This window comes from Daphnia carinata, chromosome 10 (genome assembly GCF_022539665.2).
Source record: "Daphnia carinata strain CSIRO-1 chromosome 10, CSIRO_AGI_Dcar_HiC_V3, whole genome shotgun sequence".
In the NCBI taxonomy this organism is placed as follows: domain Eukaryota; kingdom Metazoa; phylum Arthropoda; class Branchiopoda; order Diplostraca; family Daphniidae; genus Daphnia; species Daphnia carinata.
The window spans coordinates 1,807,249-1,826,455 of NC_081340.1; the positions used below are offsets into that span (position 1 = coordinate 1,807,249).

Genomic DNA, 19,207 nt, shown 5'->3' on the forward strand with positions numbered 1-19,207 from the left:
AAATCGTCTTTTTCCTTTGTGGCAGCCAACATTATTACGTAACTAAAAAACAGCCGATGGCGACATAAATTGGCAATCCGTAAAAACGTTCAAGTGACCAGTGTCATCTAGCAACGATTGGAACGTGCGGGGACTAGAAAAAAAGCAAAGAAGAAATCGTATGTTCACAACAACACCTCGATTGCCTGGGCAGCCGTTGCGTCATCAATGGAGTCCCCCCCACCCCTCCGTCCGCAAGGCGTGCGGGAGTGCTTTCTACCCGTTGAGTGTGTAAGAGGGGAGGGCCGACGAGGCCGGGAATAAAGAGAGCCCGACCACTCGCTCTTTTCGTAGATTTCAGCAGGTGCATTCTCAGCTATCAGGGCCAGTGTGTGTTGAAACGTCCAGGAGAGCGGTTAGACTCCTAGCACATCCAGTAAAAGAGCCAATAGAATTGTCTTTCTTTTTAATTCGCTTTGCATCGATTTTGTACTGACACCCAAAGTACAAAACAATTGAACGGAGGGGGTTCCAGCGGGGGTATACATCGTTTGTTTGCAATCGAATTCGCGTGTGCGGGAAGGTCTTGTGTGCATCAGAGCTTCGACGCTTTGCTGCCCGCATCCATTCCGCGCGAAGAGAAAATCCTATACGAAAATTGCTTGTTTCATGGCAATCTGGCAGAGAATGCGCAACGTATTCGGTTGCGATGAGCTCAGCAAGAACCGCGACATCTGGCGAATGCTCATGGCCGAATTCGTCGGCCCACTCTTCCTCGTCCTCATCGGCTGCGCTTCTTGCGTCGAGGGATGGAACGAGCAATATTCACCACACATCGTTCAGGTCGCCCTATCCTTCGGCGTCACCATAGCCACAATGGCACAGGTAATTTCACCCAGCATTTTTTCTATGAATTTTGAATGACGTAATGCCGAACATTCGTCTGCGTTTTGATTGCAAAAGTCGGGCCGTGTGTCGTCCCCTGCGAAACGGTAGTGATCGTATGTGAAAAAAGATGGGGGGGAGGTTATCGGTGGCGGGGACAAGCGACTTCCTGTTAGCAGTAAAAACGATGGGAGGCATTTGTTTTGTTTTTATTCACGTATCGAATTTGAATTGTAAATGTGTAGATGAGCGTTTGTTTGAAGAATTGGCGCCTGCAACTATCCTGTTGGGGGTGAACTAACGTGAATGTAAAAAAAAAAAAAGAATTGGATGACGACATTTAACCTTGATTTTGTTTTGGCTTTGAAATGATTGGATGAGGTACTTTGATGAGCACCTTGGTCACTAAATAGATAACAGCTCCTAGCTAAATCCTTATTTTTTTAAAGCAAAAAGAATTGAGGGACCTAAAAGAGGAAAAGAACAAAAACAAAACAAAAAATCAAGAGAATGGTGCGTAAATAAAAGATGCTTACCTTGAAACAAGAGAAAGGCTGCAAACTTGAACCATCAAGGCACCCGAAAACAATCAACTGTTTGTATTTGGAAGGCGTTAGTTTTTTTTTTTTTTAAGATTTTTAGTCCACTGAATTTTTTTGTTTTGTTTGTTGTTTATTAACCTCGAGCTAGTATATCGCCACGATGAATTAGCATTAAAATTTAGCCGGCAAAAATAGGACTCGCAAGAGCCTATAGGGTTTCTAATTTTTTATCAAATAACATTACCGAGTAATCAAACGCGGAAATCCCGTTTTTTTTTCTCCTTTTTTTCAGGACCAAATCATTTTTGCTAGCGGCTTTAATAATTATCTTTGTTTTTTCTATATGTATTTGTTGCGCATTATCATATATAGCTGCCCGCATAAAACTAGTCTCTCAACCTATCTAAAAAAAATAATAATCGATTTCTCTGTATTCCATTTTCTTTCATTAACTCCATTTCTATTATTTTTTTTTTAAGGCCTTGGGACATGTTAGCGGTGGCCACTTCAACCCTGCCGTGACGGTGGCCTGCCTCGTGACCGGCAAAATCACCATCGTCAAGTCCATCTTCTACATAATAGCCCAATGTTTGGGCGCCATATGTGGAGCTGCTCTTCTCCAGGTCAATTAGAAATTCGATTTTCTATCATTATTTTTTTTGTAAACACAATGAAAGGCTATCACGCGGGTATGGCCTTCTTCATCACACCACTTTTTAACGTTGTTTTTTTAACGCAATATGCAAATTGTATTATCGAAACGAACAGGCATTGACTCCGACCGAGTTCCACAACACGTTGGGCGTGACAGAGATTCACAAGGCCCTGACTCCGACGCAGGGCTTCGGTGTGGAATTCTTCTCCACGTTCACGCTCGTCCTCGTCGTCTTCGGTGTTTGCGATAGCAATCGTAAAGACGTCAAAGGATCGGCACCGTTGGCTATCGGCCTCTGCATCGCCACCGCCATTTTGGCTACCGTAAGTGTTGGCTTGGTCTTTCACTTTTTCCTTTTGATCGTTTCTCCAATTTTTTGTTTTCTTTTTATTAATCGTGTGCGATGAAATTCAATGAAACGCTTGTAACGGGAAGCCAGTCGTCCGTTAGGAAGGCGTATTTCATTTCATCTAATGTTAGATTTAGACGGGCCGTTCAGGCTCAGTCGATCGCTTGAGTCAACGTAGGGGATAAGCACGTATCAGATTGGGGACTTGCGGTGGGACGTCAAATTGGGGTCAAGTGCTCGTCCTTGTTATTCAATTGGTCGGCTGTCACGTTCAATTGTTCATTCTTGAATATCCGGAGCTACATAGAGAGAGAACGAGAGAAAAGAAAAAAAAATTCGTGTAATCTTGAAAAGTGAAAGTGGAAGGGAAACGATGCGAATCAAATGAACTCTTCAGACTGTACAGTTCCGGTTCAAAGAAAAAAAGAAATTTTTTTTTGCGGCTCACTATTGTGTGTGACGTGACTCTGCATTTTCTCATTTTCTTTTAAATTTGATTTCATTTGCTTAAAATCATTTCTAATATTTTTTAGGGAAACTACACGGGTGGCAGTTTGAATCCGGCTCGATCCCTCGGCCCTGCAGTCATCAGCAACAAGTGGAATTATCACTGGGTAAGTTATTCTATTGATGTTAATATTCCGGAGGAGCTGGAAAAAAAAACGATCAATGGTTTGCGGACGCTGTGAGCGGGAGGGGGAAGGCACGGTTGCCCTTGACAACGCTATCTTTTCAAATTCAAAACATTCTGAATAATTGACGTCAGATTCTGACGCCATAGTTTCTGCTGTAGACCTTCTCTAGCAATGGGTTTTTCAGAGAAAAAAAAACGTCTTATCTCTTTTTCTCGTTAGGTTTACTGGGCAGGACCAATCATCGGCGGTGTAGTGGCCGCCCTTCTCTACCAGAAGGTCTTTAAAGCGCGTACGGTCGAAGAAGAAATCGAACTGGAATCTTACCAGTACCAAGCCGCCAATTCAAAGGAGAGCGAAATTATCGCTGATCGAACCACGACCATCTAAAAACACACACACACACAAAAATACCGCCTTAATCAGCTATGCTATAACAAGAAAAAAAAAAAAAAAGTTTGGAGTGACTGCAAAACAATGGCTGGAAAAAGAAAAACATTCCTCTTCAAAACAAAACAAAAAGGAGAAAAATGAATTTTTTGGGGGGGGGATTTTTCTTTTTTTTTACGAATAATATAACTTGGATACTATCCTTATGTATCGTTAGCTGTTCTTCTTTCTCCAGAACTATTCCCTCACTTTTTTTTTATAGCTTATTTCTAATTTGGTTCGTTCAATTTTGATTTCGATAGGGTTTTTGCTATAGAGCAATTGTTTGTTTTTTAAAAGCCGCTAGGGCAGGGTCGTAAGTCCTCCTTTTATTATTCTTTTTTTATTATTGTTATTTAAATTCATCCTCCACCTCTTTGGTTGTCCACTTTACATACCGGGAGACCCCGCCATGCATGTTTTGACGATTTCATTTTTTAATTGAAACTACAAAGCATTTGCTTAGGTATAAACGTCAAAAAAATTCGAGTTCTTTTGATTTCAGTTTTGAACGGTTAGTTTTTGTTTCGTCTTCGTTACGCACACCATTTGACGACAACGGCCTTTCTTTTTTATTGAAAGAAAAAACAACAAAATCGAAAGCAGGGAACAGAGATAAGATATCGAACATGCATAATATTGCGTTATATTGTGTGCTGTCGCCATATATACCTTTTCTGTGCCTTGCATTTTGAGCTAAATATCTAGCCTACATTTCTATCGCCCTGTGTCATCGTTTTTGTTTTTCCTATCTCTGCCGACTATGTTGCTTTTTTGTGTTTTCGAACTTTTCCCATCTGTTCGAAAACTCTCGCTCGATTGGTTTTTTTTTTTTTGCTATTCGAATTAATCTAAACACGAGAAGCAAAAGACCGTCGTTGTAGATTCGCATAAATCTGTCCCGTTCATTGTTTTTCGTGTTTACGTGCCCTCGAAAAAGAAAGAAAACTGGTTTCCGACTATAATCTAGATGTACAGTACAACCACCTTAATCTGAAAAAAAAAACTTTTTGTTTTAGAAAATTTTGCCACGTAATTTTCGTATACGCAGCTGGAGACGATTTGCCTTTTTATATGTTTCTGTTTCGTTCGTTTTCCATATTCTTTTTTTTTTTTTTTGTTGTCCTTTTGTTTTTATATTTTACTCTGATGTGTGTGTGTCCTGGTTCTTCCCTTTTTTGTGTTATTCATTAGCAACGCTCTTGTAGGTGGATTTACGTAAGACCGTGATGCAACTCATATGAAAACATTTTGTAAAACAAGGCCCCCCGCGATGCAGCTGAAACTATTCCTGTTTTTATTTTTTCTGTAAATTATTTTCCCCTTTTTATTTGACAACAACAACAAAAAGAAATTGGTTTTGAAGGTAAAATATAGGCGCTCTGGTTCAACACCCATAGGTTTCTGGTTTGACATTTTATTCAATAGCTTTAATTCTTTTTTTGTTATTTCGAATAACACGATGAGGTAAAAAGAAAACTGAGGAAAAATAAAAAAAATTCAAAAGGGGGGATACGATAAGATAAGACCCCCTACCAGCAACACCTGGTTCACGCGGTTCCGCTCTACATGTTCTATTTCCCCTTTTAAATATGTAGCTCCCAACTTTCCGGCTTTGTGTGAAGGAAGGTTATTGTATTTTTTTTCATCTTTTTGTATTAGATCGTTACTCAGGCTCGTGATCGGGGTCAAAAATGCGACACGAAAAAAAATGGAGATAATAGTAAAAAGCCCCCCAAAAAATAAAAACGAATCAGTTGCAGTCGTAAGTGGATTAAAGTAAAACACGTGACCTCGTTCTTATCTAACACAGTAAGTGAAGTTGGCAAATTTTCTAGGTCGTTGAAAAAAAATGAAATAGCGTGTGACTCATTATCGCCAACGCTGCGAGACGTGCTTTAATGGCAATATAAAAGGGTTTCCCGCGTGATTAATCATCGCACCGTAACTGGTTAATAGATGTACCCCAGCACGAGCGTCAGATTGATTCAAAGCCAAAGATAAATGACGAAAGCATAAAAATGAACGGGCGTGATGGTTTGGAAAAAAAAACATTTTAAAACTTGTTTGTCCCGAACGGAAAAATGGAGTCAACAGGTGGGCATCTCAGCTCTCCAAGCTTCAGTGACATCTCTTGACCTCCAAAAGAAGCTCATTGTGAAAACGTGTTTATTCACGCGTGAACAAGGGACGCCATAAAATTACGAGTGGGATAACAAAAGGCTTGAGATCGTAGTGGACTCTGCTTTCTACGGTTAGTTTTCGTCATCTTGGAATTTATGATTATTTTAAGGATTTTGCTGAGTCTAGAAAACTTATATTTACGTGATTGGAGATTAATGCAGAGTCACGGTGTCGGCTCAGTTCAAAACGGTTAAAGTCCCTTTTTATTTATTTATTTTTTTGGTCTAAATGACGCCAAACGGGTAACCCCAGCATCGAACTTTGAAACTGTAAACCATTTTTTATTTCTCACCAGTTATTAAGAAATATTTTTAAAAAATTGGAACACGTAATACTGAGTTAGCTATATTGCGGCACGTTCCGGTGAGTTGATTATGGCGTCCGTCATTCGTTTCAAGTTGGTCGTTGACCGACTTTCGAAAAAAAAAAAAAAAAAAAAAAAAGTTCTTTATTGCTATACAAAGAAAATAGAACACGCTGGTCAAGACGCACTTTCACGACTAGTAAATACAAAAAATTTCGTACATCTTTTTTAGGAAATAATTAAAACTAAGTACATCCCACACACGTGCACGCTGAAGATGAAGCTTCCAACGCACCCTTGCATTTTACGACGTTCCTCCGATGTATAGAACTGAGTTTATACCTTTTACTTTTCTCCTTACGGCGTGTAAGTGTTGCATGTCTACATTACCGATAGCAAACCTTCTTTGCCTGGAAGCCTATATAAGGAAACAAAACAAGGCTCGACGGGCCAGGGAAAAAAAAAATGTATTCGTTATTAGATATTCATATTAACATCCGTCGTGTGCGTGAGCAGCGAGCAACACGCGAAACGAATCTATTCAGCCTGTGGCTGCAGCCTATGAATCTATGAGTCACGCAAACTGTTGGCCATCATTCTATTTCGTGTATACACACGTGGCCAAAAGCTTGAAAACCCCGGTCTTTTGAATTTTTGTTCGATGTTTTTCCAATACGCACACGCTGAAATGATTTCCGTCCGGGAGGCCTTATGCATATTAAAATACATTTATTGGTTTCTTTATGCACAATCGAAATTATCCCTGTTCTCAATACGATAAACATTTTTTTTTTTAAGTTCCTGGTGGTTGAATTTATTATTCATTCAGCGTTTGGTATTTTGCTCATTTTTTTTCCTCGTTGACGCAAGATGACGTTGATAACACATGTTTAATTAATACAAACAACCTTGCAATGGATTTTTTTTCCGACCGGCTTTCATTTTCAAAAAACAACAGCAAGTTATGATTGATATAAACGTAAAAGGAGAAGTATACAATTAAGCAATTAAGATTCTGACAGTAAAACGATTCCATGATTTGTTATGCATCTTTACTTTTGTAATCGAAAATTACCCGGGACTATTTTCATGCAAATAAAACATTTACATGTTTTTTTTTTCCTTATCTCGCCGCATTACAAAACCAGCTGAATCAATCTGAAGTACAACGTTATAGGCATAACCGATAGCATGTGTAATAATCTATTGTGTTACATTGTTGACCACGACACGTATATTTCTTTGGATCATACAAGTGGTGCCTAAATGTAAATAGCAATAAAAAAAACAGGGATAGGCTGTGAATAAACCAACTGTGTATAATCACGTGTAAAAAACAGTCCTGGACATTGCTGTACAAAGCCTTAACGATAAAAAAAAAAGCGGCAATGCATAAAAGCCATATTTGCTTAGACATATGCTGTTCATTTACGCAATGAACAGTAGAGAGCGTGTGGTTAGTAGACTCGTAATTCAATCTAGCGTGCGGTACAAATTTAGCTCCATATTGCAATTGCTTTCACGAAAATGGTAACTAAACGAACGACTTGTCTTGCCAATCTTTTGTTTCTAGCGTGAAGTGGATGATTCAGCTTGGCTCATGTTATTTACACTCAACTTGGACCAAGCCCGTGTGATTATGGCAGTACCGTTAGTCAGCTTACGATTGACCCAACCTTTATTTTTATGGTAGAAATTCAACATTCACCGATTTTCGCCTCAAACAAAACAAGTGTATAGATCAAACAATAATTGGCCTTTCATTTTTGTTTTTCCTTTTGGCATAACCCTATTCCCTCCTCCAAAAACTTACATTCAACTACCATATACGTATGAAACACACTTTAAAAACATTGACCCGTAAAAGGTGTTAAACTAATAAAATGAAAGAAATGTTGAGTTTTGTTTTGTTCTTACTCCTTGCAGGCAGGTGAAAGTTTATTTTATTTTATTTTTTGGGGGGGATTTTACAAACTTGGATTTATTTCTCCCGAATTGTGGGCGTTGTGGTTCACCAAATTGCGGATCGGCTTCGGTTTAGAAAAAAAAATTTTGCCGGACGAACGAACTCAGACGGTTGGATTACACGTTCTAGACTCAAGGTTGTTGCCTTGTAAACCTCTTATCAAGAATGCCTTATACTGCTTAAATATTTCTGCTATTTTTTTTTCTTGACCAACCGTCGCAGTGTCTTCGCCGCGCCACAAGGCCGCTGGCGAATAGAAAACGAAAAGAAACTGAATTTTCTTTTTTCTTGTTTTTCCCAAACTCGGTATGTTGCGGTGGATCTGCCAGTGGAACGCAGTGTTGGCTTTTAAGATCTGTGCAACAGTGAACAACTGTGTTAGCTGAACGTTAAAAAACAAAACAAAATCAAATCCAGCGCGATTTTAACCCAATTTTCTTTTCGTCTGCTGATGTGACCATTGCCAAGTAGTAGAGAAACCCCTCGATTTCTGGTAAGATCATTTAAATTTTAATTCAATTCATATCTCAATTTAATCGAAAATATGATTTAGATTCTCGTGAAAAAAAAGTTAAGTGAGAAAAAAGAAAAAAACCATCAATCATGTCGTTGAGTGTTAGAACTAAAGATGAGCAGGAAAAGGAGCCAATGAACGAAGAGAACCAGCATCGAGACTCATCCGACCAGAAGGTCGTCATGGAGAGGCAACTCGGCCTATTGGATGGTGTTGCCATGATTGTCGGCACAATCGTCGGTTCGGGCATTTTCATTAGCCCTAAAGGTGTCCTCCTATCAGCCGGTTCTTCCGGATTGTCCATCATCATCTGGACATTGTGCGGATTCGTTTCGTTCGTCGGCGCCATCTGCTACGCAGAATTGGGCACCATGATTGACCGTTCGGGTGGCAACTACGCTTACCTGAGCGAAGCTTACGGTCCGCTCCCGTCCTTTATGTTCCTCTGGGCTTCCCTCCTCATTTTCATTCCCGTAACGAATGCGATTAACGCTCTAGCGTTCGCCAATTATCTTCTTTTACCATTATGGGGTACTTGCCTACCATCCGACTCGGCCGTTCGGCTCGTTGCCGCTTTCGCCATAGGTACGCACATCACTGGAATATTAGTGTATGTAAATTTAATTTTTTTACCTAATTTCAGCCTCATTGTGCCTGATCAATTGTTGGAACGTTAACTGGTCGGCTAAATTGAGGAGCGTGTTTTTAGTTGCCAAAGTGGCCGCTTTGGCGCTCGTCATCGTCACCGGCTGCGCTTTCTACTTTGTCCAGGGCAATTCCACGCGCGGATTTCAAGAGCCGTTCGCTACGACATCAACGGATCCCAGTTTAATCGCCCTGTCTTTTTACTCCGGCCTTTTCTCGTATGGTGGATGGTAACTTAAAAAAATAATTAATATCATCTATAGAATTATGTAAATATAATTTCATTATTTTTTTTTCAAGGAACTGCTTGAATTTTGTAGTGGAAGAACTGAAAGATCCTTACAAGTACCTACCACGGGCCATTGGGATTTCTATGCCGATCATCACGCTAGTCTACGCTTTGGCTAACGTAGCTTACTTGATTGTTTTAACTCCAGAGGAATTGCTTTCATCTTCGGCTGTTGCTGTGGTATTTCGTCCTAGTCCATAACCAGTTTTTAATCGACGTCTTTATTTCAGTTATCTTTTATGTATAAAAACACATAGACGTTTGGTGAACGTGTTTACGGTTCTCTCACGTGGATCGTGCAAATTCTTGTGGCAATGTCAGCACTTGGCTCATTGCATTGCAACATATTCAGCTCGTCCCGCATTTTCTTTGTTGGTGCTCGTAACGGCCATTTGCCCGGAGCGTTGGCTCTCATTAGTCTGGAAAACTTGACACCCATGCCAGCCATTATCTTTATCGTATGCAAAAATTTATTGCATTAAGGAAAAATTAATTTTTAATGTTTTTCGGGCTTACGTGTTTTGCATATAGGGGGCGTTGGCCATTGCCATGTTAATCGTCGGCGACGTTTACGTCCTCATTAATTACGTCATGTTCACTGATTCAGCATTCTTATTAGCCACCGTGTCCGGACTTTTGTGGCTGAGGTGGACACGGCCTAATGCTGTCCGACCTATCAAGGTTAAATTGCATAAGAATTTAATGTATCCACTGGATAAAGAATTAATGTAATCAAAACAGGTGAATCTTGCCTATCCGATTGCCTTCCTATTGGTGTCCGTCTTCTTGGTGTGCTTGCCCATCATTTCGAATCCAGTTGGGGCCGTAACGGCTATCGCAATCACGGCCAGTGCCATTCCAGTCTTCTGTCTCTGCATAGCGTGGAAACGTAAACCTAACTGGATTTCGTCTAGTAATCGTAAGCACATTTTACCCTGTTTTAATGCATCCAATGTTTTACTACATCGCACATTTGATGGCAGAGAGATTCACGACGACGTGCCAAAAAATCTTCCTAGCAGTGCCAGAAGTTGCCAATGACAAACAATACTGATATCCAATCAGTAAGATGATAATTGTTACTTGCCAATCAGTCATTATACTCGGAAAATGATAGAAAATGTTGAGCTTACATCGTTAATTAAGTGTCATATATAATGCACGTTGCTTTTACTTCAACACGCACAATTTTTGCTTCAAGTTCGACGTCAATCGAGTTACCAGATCAGGAAGTAGCCAATTGTTGTTAATATTATCTGCACTTACGAATACATACCGTGCTCCTTATTGTAGTCTTCATTTTTCGCAATCTTAATTCATAATGTGATTCGATAATCAAACTCTGTATTATAAGGAAGACATAAATGCAGGATATTAAGTCTTTTCAACAAGGAACAATAGTAAGCTGTTGTTTTTTTTTACCGCTAACGAAAGCAAAATGTCTGGCGTTTCGTTACTTCCTGTCTGTCTTTCAGCGAAAGTGCTGACTAAACTCTAAGTTTCAAAAAACTCGTTAGTTTAAAAGAAAACCCAACCAACAGGCATGACCACCGAACTTCGTTCACTAGTCGTAATAAACAAAAAAGAAAAAAGATAAAGAAACGTCTTGTACGTTCAGAAATACTCGCATATGAAGGCAAGTTTTTCACTGCAAGGTCAGTCGGGAGTTATCTCGGGTAGCCAATGAACGAATAGCACGTATTTTTTTTTAAGCTGTCGTTTGTTTTTCGTTCCTTTTATATAAGATAGTAGCAACAGTACAAGGACCTGTTGGCCTCACGAATTTCTGGTTTTTTCGAAGCTGCCTTGCCCCTCGCTCGGATACCCACAGGTTACTATGACAACAAATAGAACCGCTTCAGGCTATTAGCTATGTGACGTGGCTGTATTGAACTGGTTGAAGTTTGGATAAGAAATTCCCCGTTTTCCCTTTTCATCGTTTTCTGCGTGTACAGTCTTAAGTAGTCGTGCGTTTCCAGCACAGTCCATTTCTTAGTTGCCTTCACGTTGAAAATGAAGTTTTTACTGATTTCTTGCTTGTTCGTTGCCTCTACTTTTGCTGATGAACTGAAAGTCGATGTCGTTTCATTGCCTGACACATGCGAGTCCAAGTCGAAAAATGGAGACATCCTGTCGATGCACTACACCGGAACTTTGTTGGACGGCACCAAATTTGACTCCAGGTATGACAGTTTTTGCCATGCTTTCATTCTTTCAGCTTTAAGGCTCGATTTCCCTGTTTCTTTCTCCTACAGTTTGGACCGCAACCAACCCTTCCAATTCCAGATAGGTGCTGGCCAAGTTATTAAAGGATGGGATCAGGTAATGAATGTTCTAAAATTTTTGCCTTATATGGACTCTAAATAAAAAATTTTTACAGGGTTTGCTAGACATGTGTATTGGTGAAAAACGTAAACTTACTATTCCACCAGAGTTGGGTTACGGAGATAAGGGAGCTGGAAATGTCATCCCTGGCGGTAAGAACATGCTACAGCATTCCATTGATCCATTTAATAATTTATGTTTTCAGGGGCCACACTCCTTTTTGATGTTGAGTTGATGGGCATTAACCAGGCTCCTCCCCCACAAAATGTCTTCAAGCAAATTGACATTGATTCCGACAACCAGTTGTCCAAAGAAGAGGTAAAATTTTTCACATACTATGCACAGATGTCTGCAAGGAAACCTATTTTTGACTATTTGGTTTCGCCTTTTTTGTACCTGATTTTATTTTGCTGATATTTTTATGTTCAGTTTATATGAGTTTGCTTGAATTTTATATGCTTGTGGGTTTAATTTTAAAGGTGGCAGATTACATAAAAAAGCACATTCCTCCACCTGAGCAAACTGAAGAGGCTACTACCGAAGAGGGTACACCCCCACAGGATCCCCTTAAGATCACTGAAGAAATCTTCCAACACGAAGATCACGACCGAGATGGCTACATTTCATTCGAGGAGTTTTCAGGACCCAAACACGACGAGCTCTAAGTCCTCCCAAGTTCGCACACATTTGATCCAGTTGTAAATCTCAGGTGTGATGAAGTTGCGTGCAGTACTTGATTTTTTTTTTTGGAGGGGATTTGGAATATTGGTTCTTTATCACGTCGGGGTCTAGGTGAAGGGACTATCTGTTTTTGTTTTATTTTTTCAGATTATTATCTTTCACGTTCCAATTCTCGTGCCGAAGGGCCTGACGAGGAATGTTGTACAAAGAAAACTAATAAATCATGACGTCTGTCTTGTTCTAAAACCCCCCACATTTGCCAACGGTTTGCACGCTTCCTCATGGACGATTGGTCTTCAACAAGTGTCATGTCACTCGATTCGATGGAATAGTTGAAATGATTCTCTTTTACAGGTTCGCGGATATTTTGACAGACAAATTGACAAACTGAAGCTCGAAGGTGCCTTTATTACTGACAAGATTGACGAAGATCACGCCCGTCTCGTGGAGGAAATATTCGAAACCGAAGACAAAAATAAGGACGGCGTTATTACTCGCGATGAGTTTTCTGGTGAGACACGTGACGAACTTTGAATTTTTTTTTTACTGTGTTTAAAATTTCTTTTTCCTCGTTGAAGAGGCGATTGTTAACAATCAACATTCCATTTATGGATGTGTTAAAACATTTTTTTGTTTAATCTGATGTTGAAGAGCTGCGGATGCAATTAAACTGGTTTTCTGTTTTACTTATTTTGGAAATTCCAAACCGTTCGTGTACCGAAGAGTTTTGGCAAAAGCTGTCGGTATAGGGATCTAGTATTTTTGTCCTTCAAATGACTTCTTTCTAAAAGAATTCGTCAACCATTTGAGGTAATGGACTTTTTTGCAAGCCAATAAAATCCAATTGGCTTTCGAAAAGAAAAGAAAACGCGATTTGGTTATCTTGGTTTCAATGCAAATAGTTAAGTTTCACACTGCCACTAGTAGGAATGGATATTGCAGAATAAAATTCTTATCAATCTAATTCAGTTTCCACATCGTATATTTTATGAAATACCACTTCCGTCTGATGCAACCGTAACAGTAACATTGAGGTTTCTGAAAGAACAGTTGCAGCAGACTACGATAGGAACTATGAAAAGATAAACCTAGGAAGGTTTCATTTCAAATGCAAAATAACAACAACCGCAAATCAAAGTGTCTTTTCACCTATGCTTTCCGGTACGGCTAAGAAAATCTTTTGGCAAAGCACGGTACATTTATCTGCGTACAAACAAAGTTGCGTATCGTTAGACGATGCGCATGAACGCACTTCAATAACGGTTGGAGAATTTACTGCTAGCAGCCGATATCCACTTCGGTTTGCTTTTGCGGGCGATGCAAAGGTAGAAAACCGGAATAGCCGTGACGATGATTCCAATGGCCGTGACGACTTCCATTGGACTTGAAAAAACTGGGAAGCAGACGAGAAAGATGGATACCACGAAAAACGCTATCGGGTATACCAAATTCACCTGATGACCAAAAGAAAGAAAAACAAAAATGTAAAAAATACATAACTGCCCAGTCTAGTCTGGTTCGAACGAAATCAATCAACTTTACTTTGATAGGACGAGGAACATCTGGCCTTTTGCGTCTAAGCCACAAGAGTCCGCCAACGGCAGCCGCAACAAACGTGGCTTCCACAAATGAGGTATAGTTTATCAAGACGTAGACGTCGGTGACAACCAGCATAATCATGGTCAAGCCTCCCTTATGCGAAGAAAGCAAACCGGCATCTAAGAAGAGCGCCATTAAATTGCGAAACGAATAAATAGCATTACCATGAATAAGATGGAAGGAATGGGTGTGAGGTTGTCAATGCTAATCAATGCAATTGCTCCGGGCAGGTGGCCATTGCGAGCGCCAACGAAAAAGATACGAGACGAGCTAAATATGCTACTGTGTAACGTGCCCAATGCGGAAATCGCTACGAGCACCTGTATCACCCATGTGAAGGAACTATAAACGTGATCGCCAAAAGTCTTTCAAAATGAAGAAGAAAAAAAGGCGTTATTTAAAACAACAAGCCCGTCAATGAGGACGGACATACGAACCACTGCAACAGCGGAAGAATTCAATATTTCTTCCGGCGTCAGAACGATCAAGTAAGCCACATTGGTCATCACGTACACGATCGTTATGATGGGCATTGATATGAAAATAGCCCTCGGGAGATTCCTGTTATGAAAAATTGCCACATATTATTTTTTACTGAAAAATTCGAATTTTGTTTAAATAAATTTCAATACTTGTGAGGCTCTCGTACTTCTTCGGCGACGAAATTCAAACAATTCCTTCAATGAAATGGACCCGCTGATTAAAACATACATTTAAAAAGTTCAAACAGAGACCTATATACCATCCAGCGAAAGAGAACAGGCCGGAATAAAATGAGAGGGCGATCAAACTCGGGTCCGTCGTGGTGTTTTCAAACGGTTTTCGAAACCCTCGGCTTTCACCTTGAATAAAATAAGCTATGCATCCGGTTGATATGACCAATCCCAAGGCAATTACTTTTGCAGCCATGAAAATAGTTTGCAACTTAGCGACCCATCGCATATTACAACAGTTAATGTATGCCAGTACACCTAGTCGAACAAGTAAGAAACAAACGATTTTTTAAAATGAAAATTTTATGTAAATCAGTACCGACGGCGAAGGCGGCGACAAGCCGAACAGCTGAATCAGAGGGCGAACAAGCACCCCATATTGGCTGCAGAATATAGTTAGCAAAAGCCAATGCTATAATGGCATTTGATACGGGAATAATAATGAGCAGAGCGGCCCACAGGTAAAGGAAGGCAGGTAACGGACCATAGGCTTCACCTAGATACGCATAATCTCCGCCCGAGGAATTTATCATCGTTCCTGTATGTTTTGTTTGTTTTTTACGGAAAATAAACATTTTTATTGAACTGCTACTAATGCAAGATAAAACATATTCCCCTGCAGTTCAGTTTCAAAATAGTGTTGACATTGAGTACGCGCCGAATTTTCGAAATGAATTGTTAGTTTTGTGCAGTTTCTCTGTTGACGCAGGGGGGTGGGTGCTTAAAAACACTCCCACAAAATGATGTTATCCTTTAGTAGGTTCAAGGCTGGAAGCAGGATCACACCTAACGATATCTAAGGAACGAAAAAGAAAGTAGGGGGCGTTGTTACCTAATTCGGCGTAGCAAATTGCGCCGACAAACGAAATGAATCCGCACGAGGCCCAGACAATGATAGACAATCCAGCGGATCCGGTAGATTGAAGAACACCTTTCGGGCTAATGAATATGCCCGACCCAACGATGGAGCCGACAATCATTGCTATTCCGTCCACGAGACCTAGTCGGCGCTCCATTGCTATCTTCTTTTCCGTATTCCCATTACCGTCTCGGCCACCAGCCATCGGCAATATCTCCTCTTCATTACAACGTGTTGACATCTTCTGGACCGCACGGGCCTGTACGCGAACGACTTGTCGATGTCGAGCTTTCAAAGTTTTGGCTTAGCTTTCTCTTTTTTTTTTTTTTACACGGTCTGATTCCCAAGTTTGGTAGACGTTGTCCAAGCGACTAAGATGCAAAAGTGATACGACATACTGTTGTTAAACGACGAATGTAGTTAACTAGTGTGGATCAGAAAAAATGTAAATACCCAAACTTGTAGAAAAACGGGGCTCGTCTGGCGCCGGTGGAGGAGTAAATATTTCGTGCTACTGAGCTGGACCGCGTGTCGACACGAACGAAAGGAACGGCAAAGGCAATGGACAGTGGTCATGCTTTAACTGACAGAATATTGCCTCAGGCAGCTAAAGGTATTCAATTTTTTCATTGCTCTACCACTAGGTGTCAGGTATATTTATTTGACTGTTTTTTTCTTTCTTTTCTGTTTTGTTTTTGCTTTTGAGCGGTGTAGTATAGGTGTAGTAATCTTCTTTAGACAATTTGGTTAAAAAAAAAACAAATTTGAAGGTGATGTTTATCTGTTAGCTGATGTGATCCGGTTGATCCCCTCCTAGTTGATCCGGTTACCAAAATTCAGAATAAAAGTTTTGGAATGGCATTCGTTCAGGTGTAGCTGCTTCCAAGTGAAATTGGAATGAAGGAATCACTTGGAAGCTGTTATTCACAGCTTCGAATACAGCTTCCAAGTGATTTTATTTTTCATGTTCCTTTATTTTCTATTGCCATCATTTGCCTCACTGTTAGTTCTAATGGTTCTGCTTGCCTGTAGCCATGCTGCAATTCAAAGGTCATGAAATTGAATGTCTTTCATATTTTTAGTCAGCAGATGCAAATTTATTTTGTTTTGGATGAAAAGCTTTACTTTAGGATACATTACCATCAGAATATGTAAGCATATTTACCTACTGGACTGTTATGGGTTTTTCGAAACTTGGAAAGCAAAAGACAAATGTCTGGAGAATTTATCGCACGAAAACCACGATAGTGGGTAATAGACGACATTACGGAAACCAGTTATCCGCCTGTCGGAAATCCACAACACAATCTAAGAGCACGATACCAACCAACTAGCTACAAAAAAACAAGGTTTGATATTTATCTGTTAAAACACTTGCAATAAGCCACAGATTTTTATTTCTTCTTTTTTTTTGTGATTCTCTCCTGCATATAACAATATTAGTGACAAAGTTTATTCATTCGTTGACCAGAGTTCGAACGGTGAGTATTAACATAGTACCAGGTTTACCAATTAGAATCAGATTAAATCAAATATATATATGAACAAAATACTAAGATTGATTCATATCGGAAACGGAACCAAGTCATGAAGTACGTTAGTGTTTCGGCTGTCTTATTGGTGAGTTTACAAACATTTTTCTGTTTGTTTCGAGACAGTTGAGTATTCAGTATCTGAACACGAATCGTTGGTATAATAAATTTAAATGTCGACGCGTACTGTATGTTGTGGATACTCCAGCCAGTTGTAATTGTGTGTTTTATTACTACATAGGTACTGGTGGTAGCCGCCTTTCTGCCCACAAATTCTCAACTTATCCCAGTTTTGCAACCTCAAGCACCTCTAGGTAAACAATTGTTTACGCGATCAAAAGTACAATACCATTGATGAGCATTAATAGAAAACATGCACGCGCAACTGGAAAAAAAAAGACTGGATTTAGACATCAAATAATGAACATATGTTTATCATTGCAGATCATGGATGCTTTTGGAGCGGGACGTCACCGTTTTGTTTGGGAAAATGTGGCAGGTTCTATAATACCGTCGCAACTAACCACCGTGGAGATGGGAAACAGTGTGTTACCGGATTCAAGACACTATGTTGTCCTAAGACTAATGTAGTCGGCTGATTTTTGTGGCTTAAGTAACCTTTGTCCGTATTTGCAATTCATTTTTATCCACAATATTATAGCCAAAAATGAACAAAAACTCATTACTTTAGAACTGTAGACTGAAGATTTTTCGAGGTAGCACTTTTACAGTTTCAAGAAAGTGTCAACAGCTTAGTGTCATCGTTAAGTTTTGGAATATGTTATCCTCATTCTTTTAATCAGTTATTTATTATTCGCAGTAGCATCTCTTCTAGACAGAATCCCCACCGAGAAATTCATTATATTTAAAAAAATCGTTCTTTTGACGAAAAAACGAATAACTTTCCTGTATAAGGGTTTTTAAGTTTGAGTACAACGTATAATTTTATAGAATTCCGAAGTGGTATCATTTTTTCGTCAAATTGTTGGGTTTGAAAATAAGCCCGACAAAATAAGTCCGACTTATCCACCAATTTAGTATTTTTCGAAAATATTCAATTTTAGCTTGTAAATTTTATGAGGCGGTGTGCCTTAGATTCGAAATCAAGGAGAACTAAAGGAGGGAAAATTGAGTTCCTGTTTTTTAAGAAATCAAAAATATCTGAAGTAAAAGGAATAATTGGAACAAATGTTGGCGCGGTCGCACAGTATAGCGCATTTATGCTACAGCACAATACTGAACGGCTCCCGGTGTTTGCGAAAATTTTGTGGGGCTTAAAAATTTGTTTATGCAAAAACTGATACTCATAGAAATTGGTTGAATATCACAGGATATACCCAAAACTGAATGCTGATTCTGGAAAAATTTTATTTTTACGTTAAGTTAATCGTTTTTAAAATAAACCAAATATTTGGCGTAATGGTAAGGCGCCAGTACGCTCCAGCTCTAGCGCGATGCAGCACAAATATTCGGTATAGAAAATGAACTAGATATCTGACCGGTAGATGGCTATAGCAGTAGAACAAAAAAAAGGCCGATATTTTGTTATTGCGGGAAAATATATATGGCAATCCGTTTCTATGGCAATCCGTTTTACATGAAAAAAAAAAAAAAATGGCGGAAAAAAAAAAAAATCACACTTTTTTCTCTTTTTTCCACCCGTAGCCATCTACCCGTCGGTTTCGTTATTACAAGTATGTATGCAATTTCAGTTAATTGTATGCCATTTGCATTTAATTGAGCAGCGTGGCTGGAGGAACAATTGAAAAATGGATAAGATAATAAAACAAAAAAATGGTAAGTATAAACATTATTATATTGGTTTTCAATTATTAATTATTGTTTATTAGATCAAATTATGAAGCTGCAGGCCCAGTTATTGGAACAACACAAAATATTAGATAGCAACAAAGCTAAGAATCGTAGGCCTAATACGTAATGATTCTATTTATTTGCTTTTATTCATTCGTGTTTTGTAGCTCAAATTTTGAGTCTACAAGCTCAGCTAGGGGAAAAGAACAAATTGGAACAGAACAGTTTCCAAACAGTGAAGGAGGTTTTTCAAAACTCATCCCTAACTGAATGTGAGGATGAGTTGGCATTAGGCGAACACAGCCAGGTACCT

At 39.5% G+C, this 19,207-nt stretch overlaps 4 protein-coding genes across 5 annotated transcripts; 3 read left to right on the forward strand and 1 right to left on the reverse strand.

Annotated features, from left to right (window-relative positions):
- The first annotated feature begins 391 nt into the window (after positions 1-391).
- LOC130701182 (aquaporin AQPAe.a-like) lies at positions 392-3,435 on the forward strand. The gene is made up of 5 exons (XM_057523163.2): positions 392-864; positions 1,886-2,029; positions 2,175-2,384; positions 2,944-3,024; positions 3,265-3,435. Exons 1-5 carry the CDS (start codon positions 649-651, stop codon positions 3,430-3,432), a joined length of 819 nt encoding a protein of 272 aa, XP_057379146.1. The 5' UTR covers positions 392-648; the 3' UTR covers positions 3,433-3,435.
- A 4,732-nt stretch (positions 3,436-8,167) lies between these two features.
- LOC130700929 (Y+L amino acid transporter 2-like) lies at positions 8,168-10,464 on the forward strand. Its single transcript, XM_057522922.2, has 8 exons — positions 8,168-8,418; positions 8,479-9,024; positions 9,083-9,314; positions 9,385-9,553; positions 9,631-9,831; positions 9,905-10,054; positions 10,115-10,292; positions 10,357-10,464. The coding sequence occupies exons 2-8, from the start codon at positions 8,529-8,531 to the stop codon at positions 10,425-10,427; spliced, it is 1,497 nt and encodes a 498-aa protein (XP_057378905.1). The 5' UTR covers positions 8,168-8,418; positions 8,479-8,528; the 3' UTR covers positions 10,428-10,464.
- A 775-nt stretch (positions 10,465-11,239) lies between these two features.
- LOC130701077 (FK506-binding protein 2-like) lies at positions 11,240-13,065 on the forward strand. 2 transcript variants are annotated; one of them, XM_057523036.2, is made up of 5 exons: positions 11,240-11,556; positions 11,629-11,695; positions 11,754-11,850; positions 11,904-12,016; positions 12,734-13,065. In XM_057523036.2, exons 1-5 carry the CDS (start codon positions 11,387-11,389, stop codon positions 12,911-12,913), a joined length of 627 nt encoding a protein of 208 aa, XP_057379019.1. In that variant the 5' UTR covers positions 11,240-11,386; the 3' UTR covers positions 12,914-13,065. The 2 variants fall into 2 exon arrangements, with proteins under 2 accessions (XP_057379019.1, XP_057379016.1); XM_057523033.2 differs by lacking the exon at positions 12,734-13,065 and adding an exon at positions 12,178-12,632 and having other exon boundaries at positions 11,254-11,556.
- A 281-nt stretch (positions 13,066-13,346) lies between these two features.
- LOC130700938 (Y+L amino acid transporter 2-like) lies at positions 13,347-16,129 on the reverse strand. Its single transcript, XM_057522934.1, has 10 exons — positions 16,004-16,129; positions 15,524-15,921; positions 15,011-15,229; positions 14,721-14,949; positions 14,611-14,655; positions 14,416-14,539; positions 14,143-14,343; positions 13,922-14,071; positions 13,656-13,833; positions 13,347-13,582 (listed from the first exon to the last, which is right to left on the reverse strand). Exons 2-10 carry the CDS (start codon positions 15,789-15,791, stop codon positions 13,512-13,514), a joined length of 1,485 nt encoding a protein of 494 aa, XP_057378917.1. The 5' UTR covers positions 15,792-15,921; positions 16,004-16,129; the 3' UTR covers positions 13,347-13,511.
- Positions 16,130-19,207: the final 3,078 nt, after the last annotated feature.

Excerpts from the sequence above, each read along its gene's own strand:
- LOC130701077 (XM_057523033.2), top strand. The coding sequence starts at position 11,387 with ATGAAGTTTTTACTGATTTCTTGCTTGTTCGTTGCCTCTACTTTTGCT. Across the intron at positions 11,696-11,753 it reads TTATTAAAGGATGGGATCAG|GGTTTGCTAGACATGTGTAT; the intron begins GTAATGAATGTT and ends AAATTTTTACAG. Across the intron at positions 12,017-12,177 it reads ACCAGTTGTCCAAAGAAGAG|GTGGCAGATTACATAAAAAA; the intron begins GTAAAATTTTTC and ends TTAATTTTAAAG.
- LOC130700938 (XM_057522934.1), bottom strand. The coding sequence starts at position 15,791 with ATGTCAACACGTTGTAATGAAGAGGAGATATTGCCGATGGCTGGTGGC. Across the intron at positions 13,834-13,921 it reads ATGTTCCTCGTCCTATCAAA|GTGAATTTGGTATACCCGAT; the intron begins GTAAAGTTGATT and ends TTTGGTCATCAG. Across the intron at positions 13,583-13,655 it reads GTGGATATCGGCTGCTAGCA|ATAAATGTACCGTGCTTTGC; the intron begins GTAAATTCTCCA and ends GTTTGTACGCAG.
- LOC130701182 (XM_057523163.2), top strand. The coding sequence starts at position 649 with ATGGCAATCTGGCAGAGAATGCGCAACGTATTCGGTTGCGATGAGCTC. Across the intron at positions 865-1,885 it reads CCATAGCCACAATGGCACAG|GCCTTGGGACATGTTAGCGG; the intron begins GTAATTTCACCC and ends TTTTTTTTTAAG. Across the intron at positions 2,030-2,174 it reads GTGGAGCTGCTCTTCTCCAG|GCATTGACTCCGACCGAGTT; the intron begins GTCAATTAGAAA and ends CGAAACGAACAG.
- LOC130700929 (XM_057522922.2), top strand. The coding sequence starts at position 8,529 with ATGTCGTTGAGTGTTAGAACTAAAGATGAGCAGGAAAAGGAGCCAATG. Across the intron at positions 9,832-9,904 it reads TGCCAGCCATTATCTTTATC|GGGGCGTTGGCCATTGCCAT; the intron begins GTATGCAAAAAT and ends TTTTGCATATAG. Across the intron at positions 10,055-10,114 it reads ATGCTGTCCGACCTATCAAG|GTGAATCTTGCCTATCCGAT; the intron begins GTTAAATTGCAT and ends TAATCAAAACAG.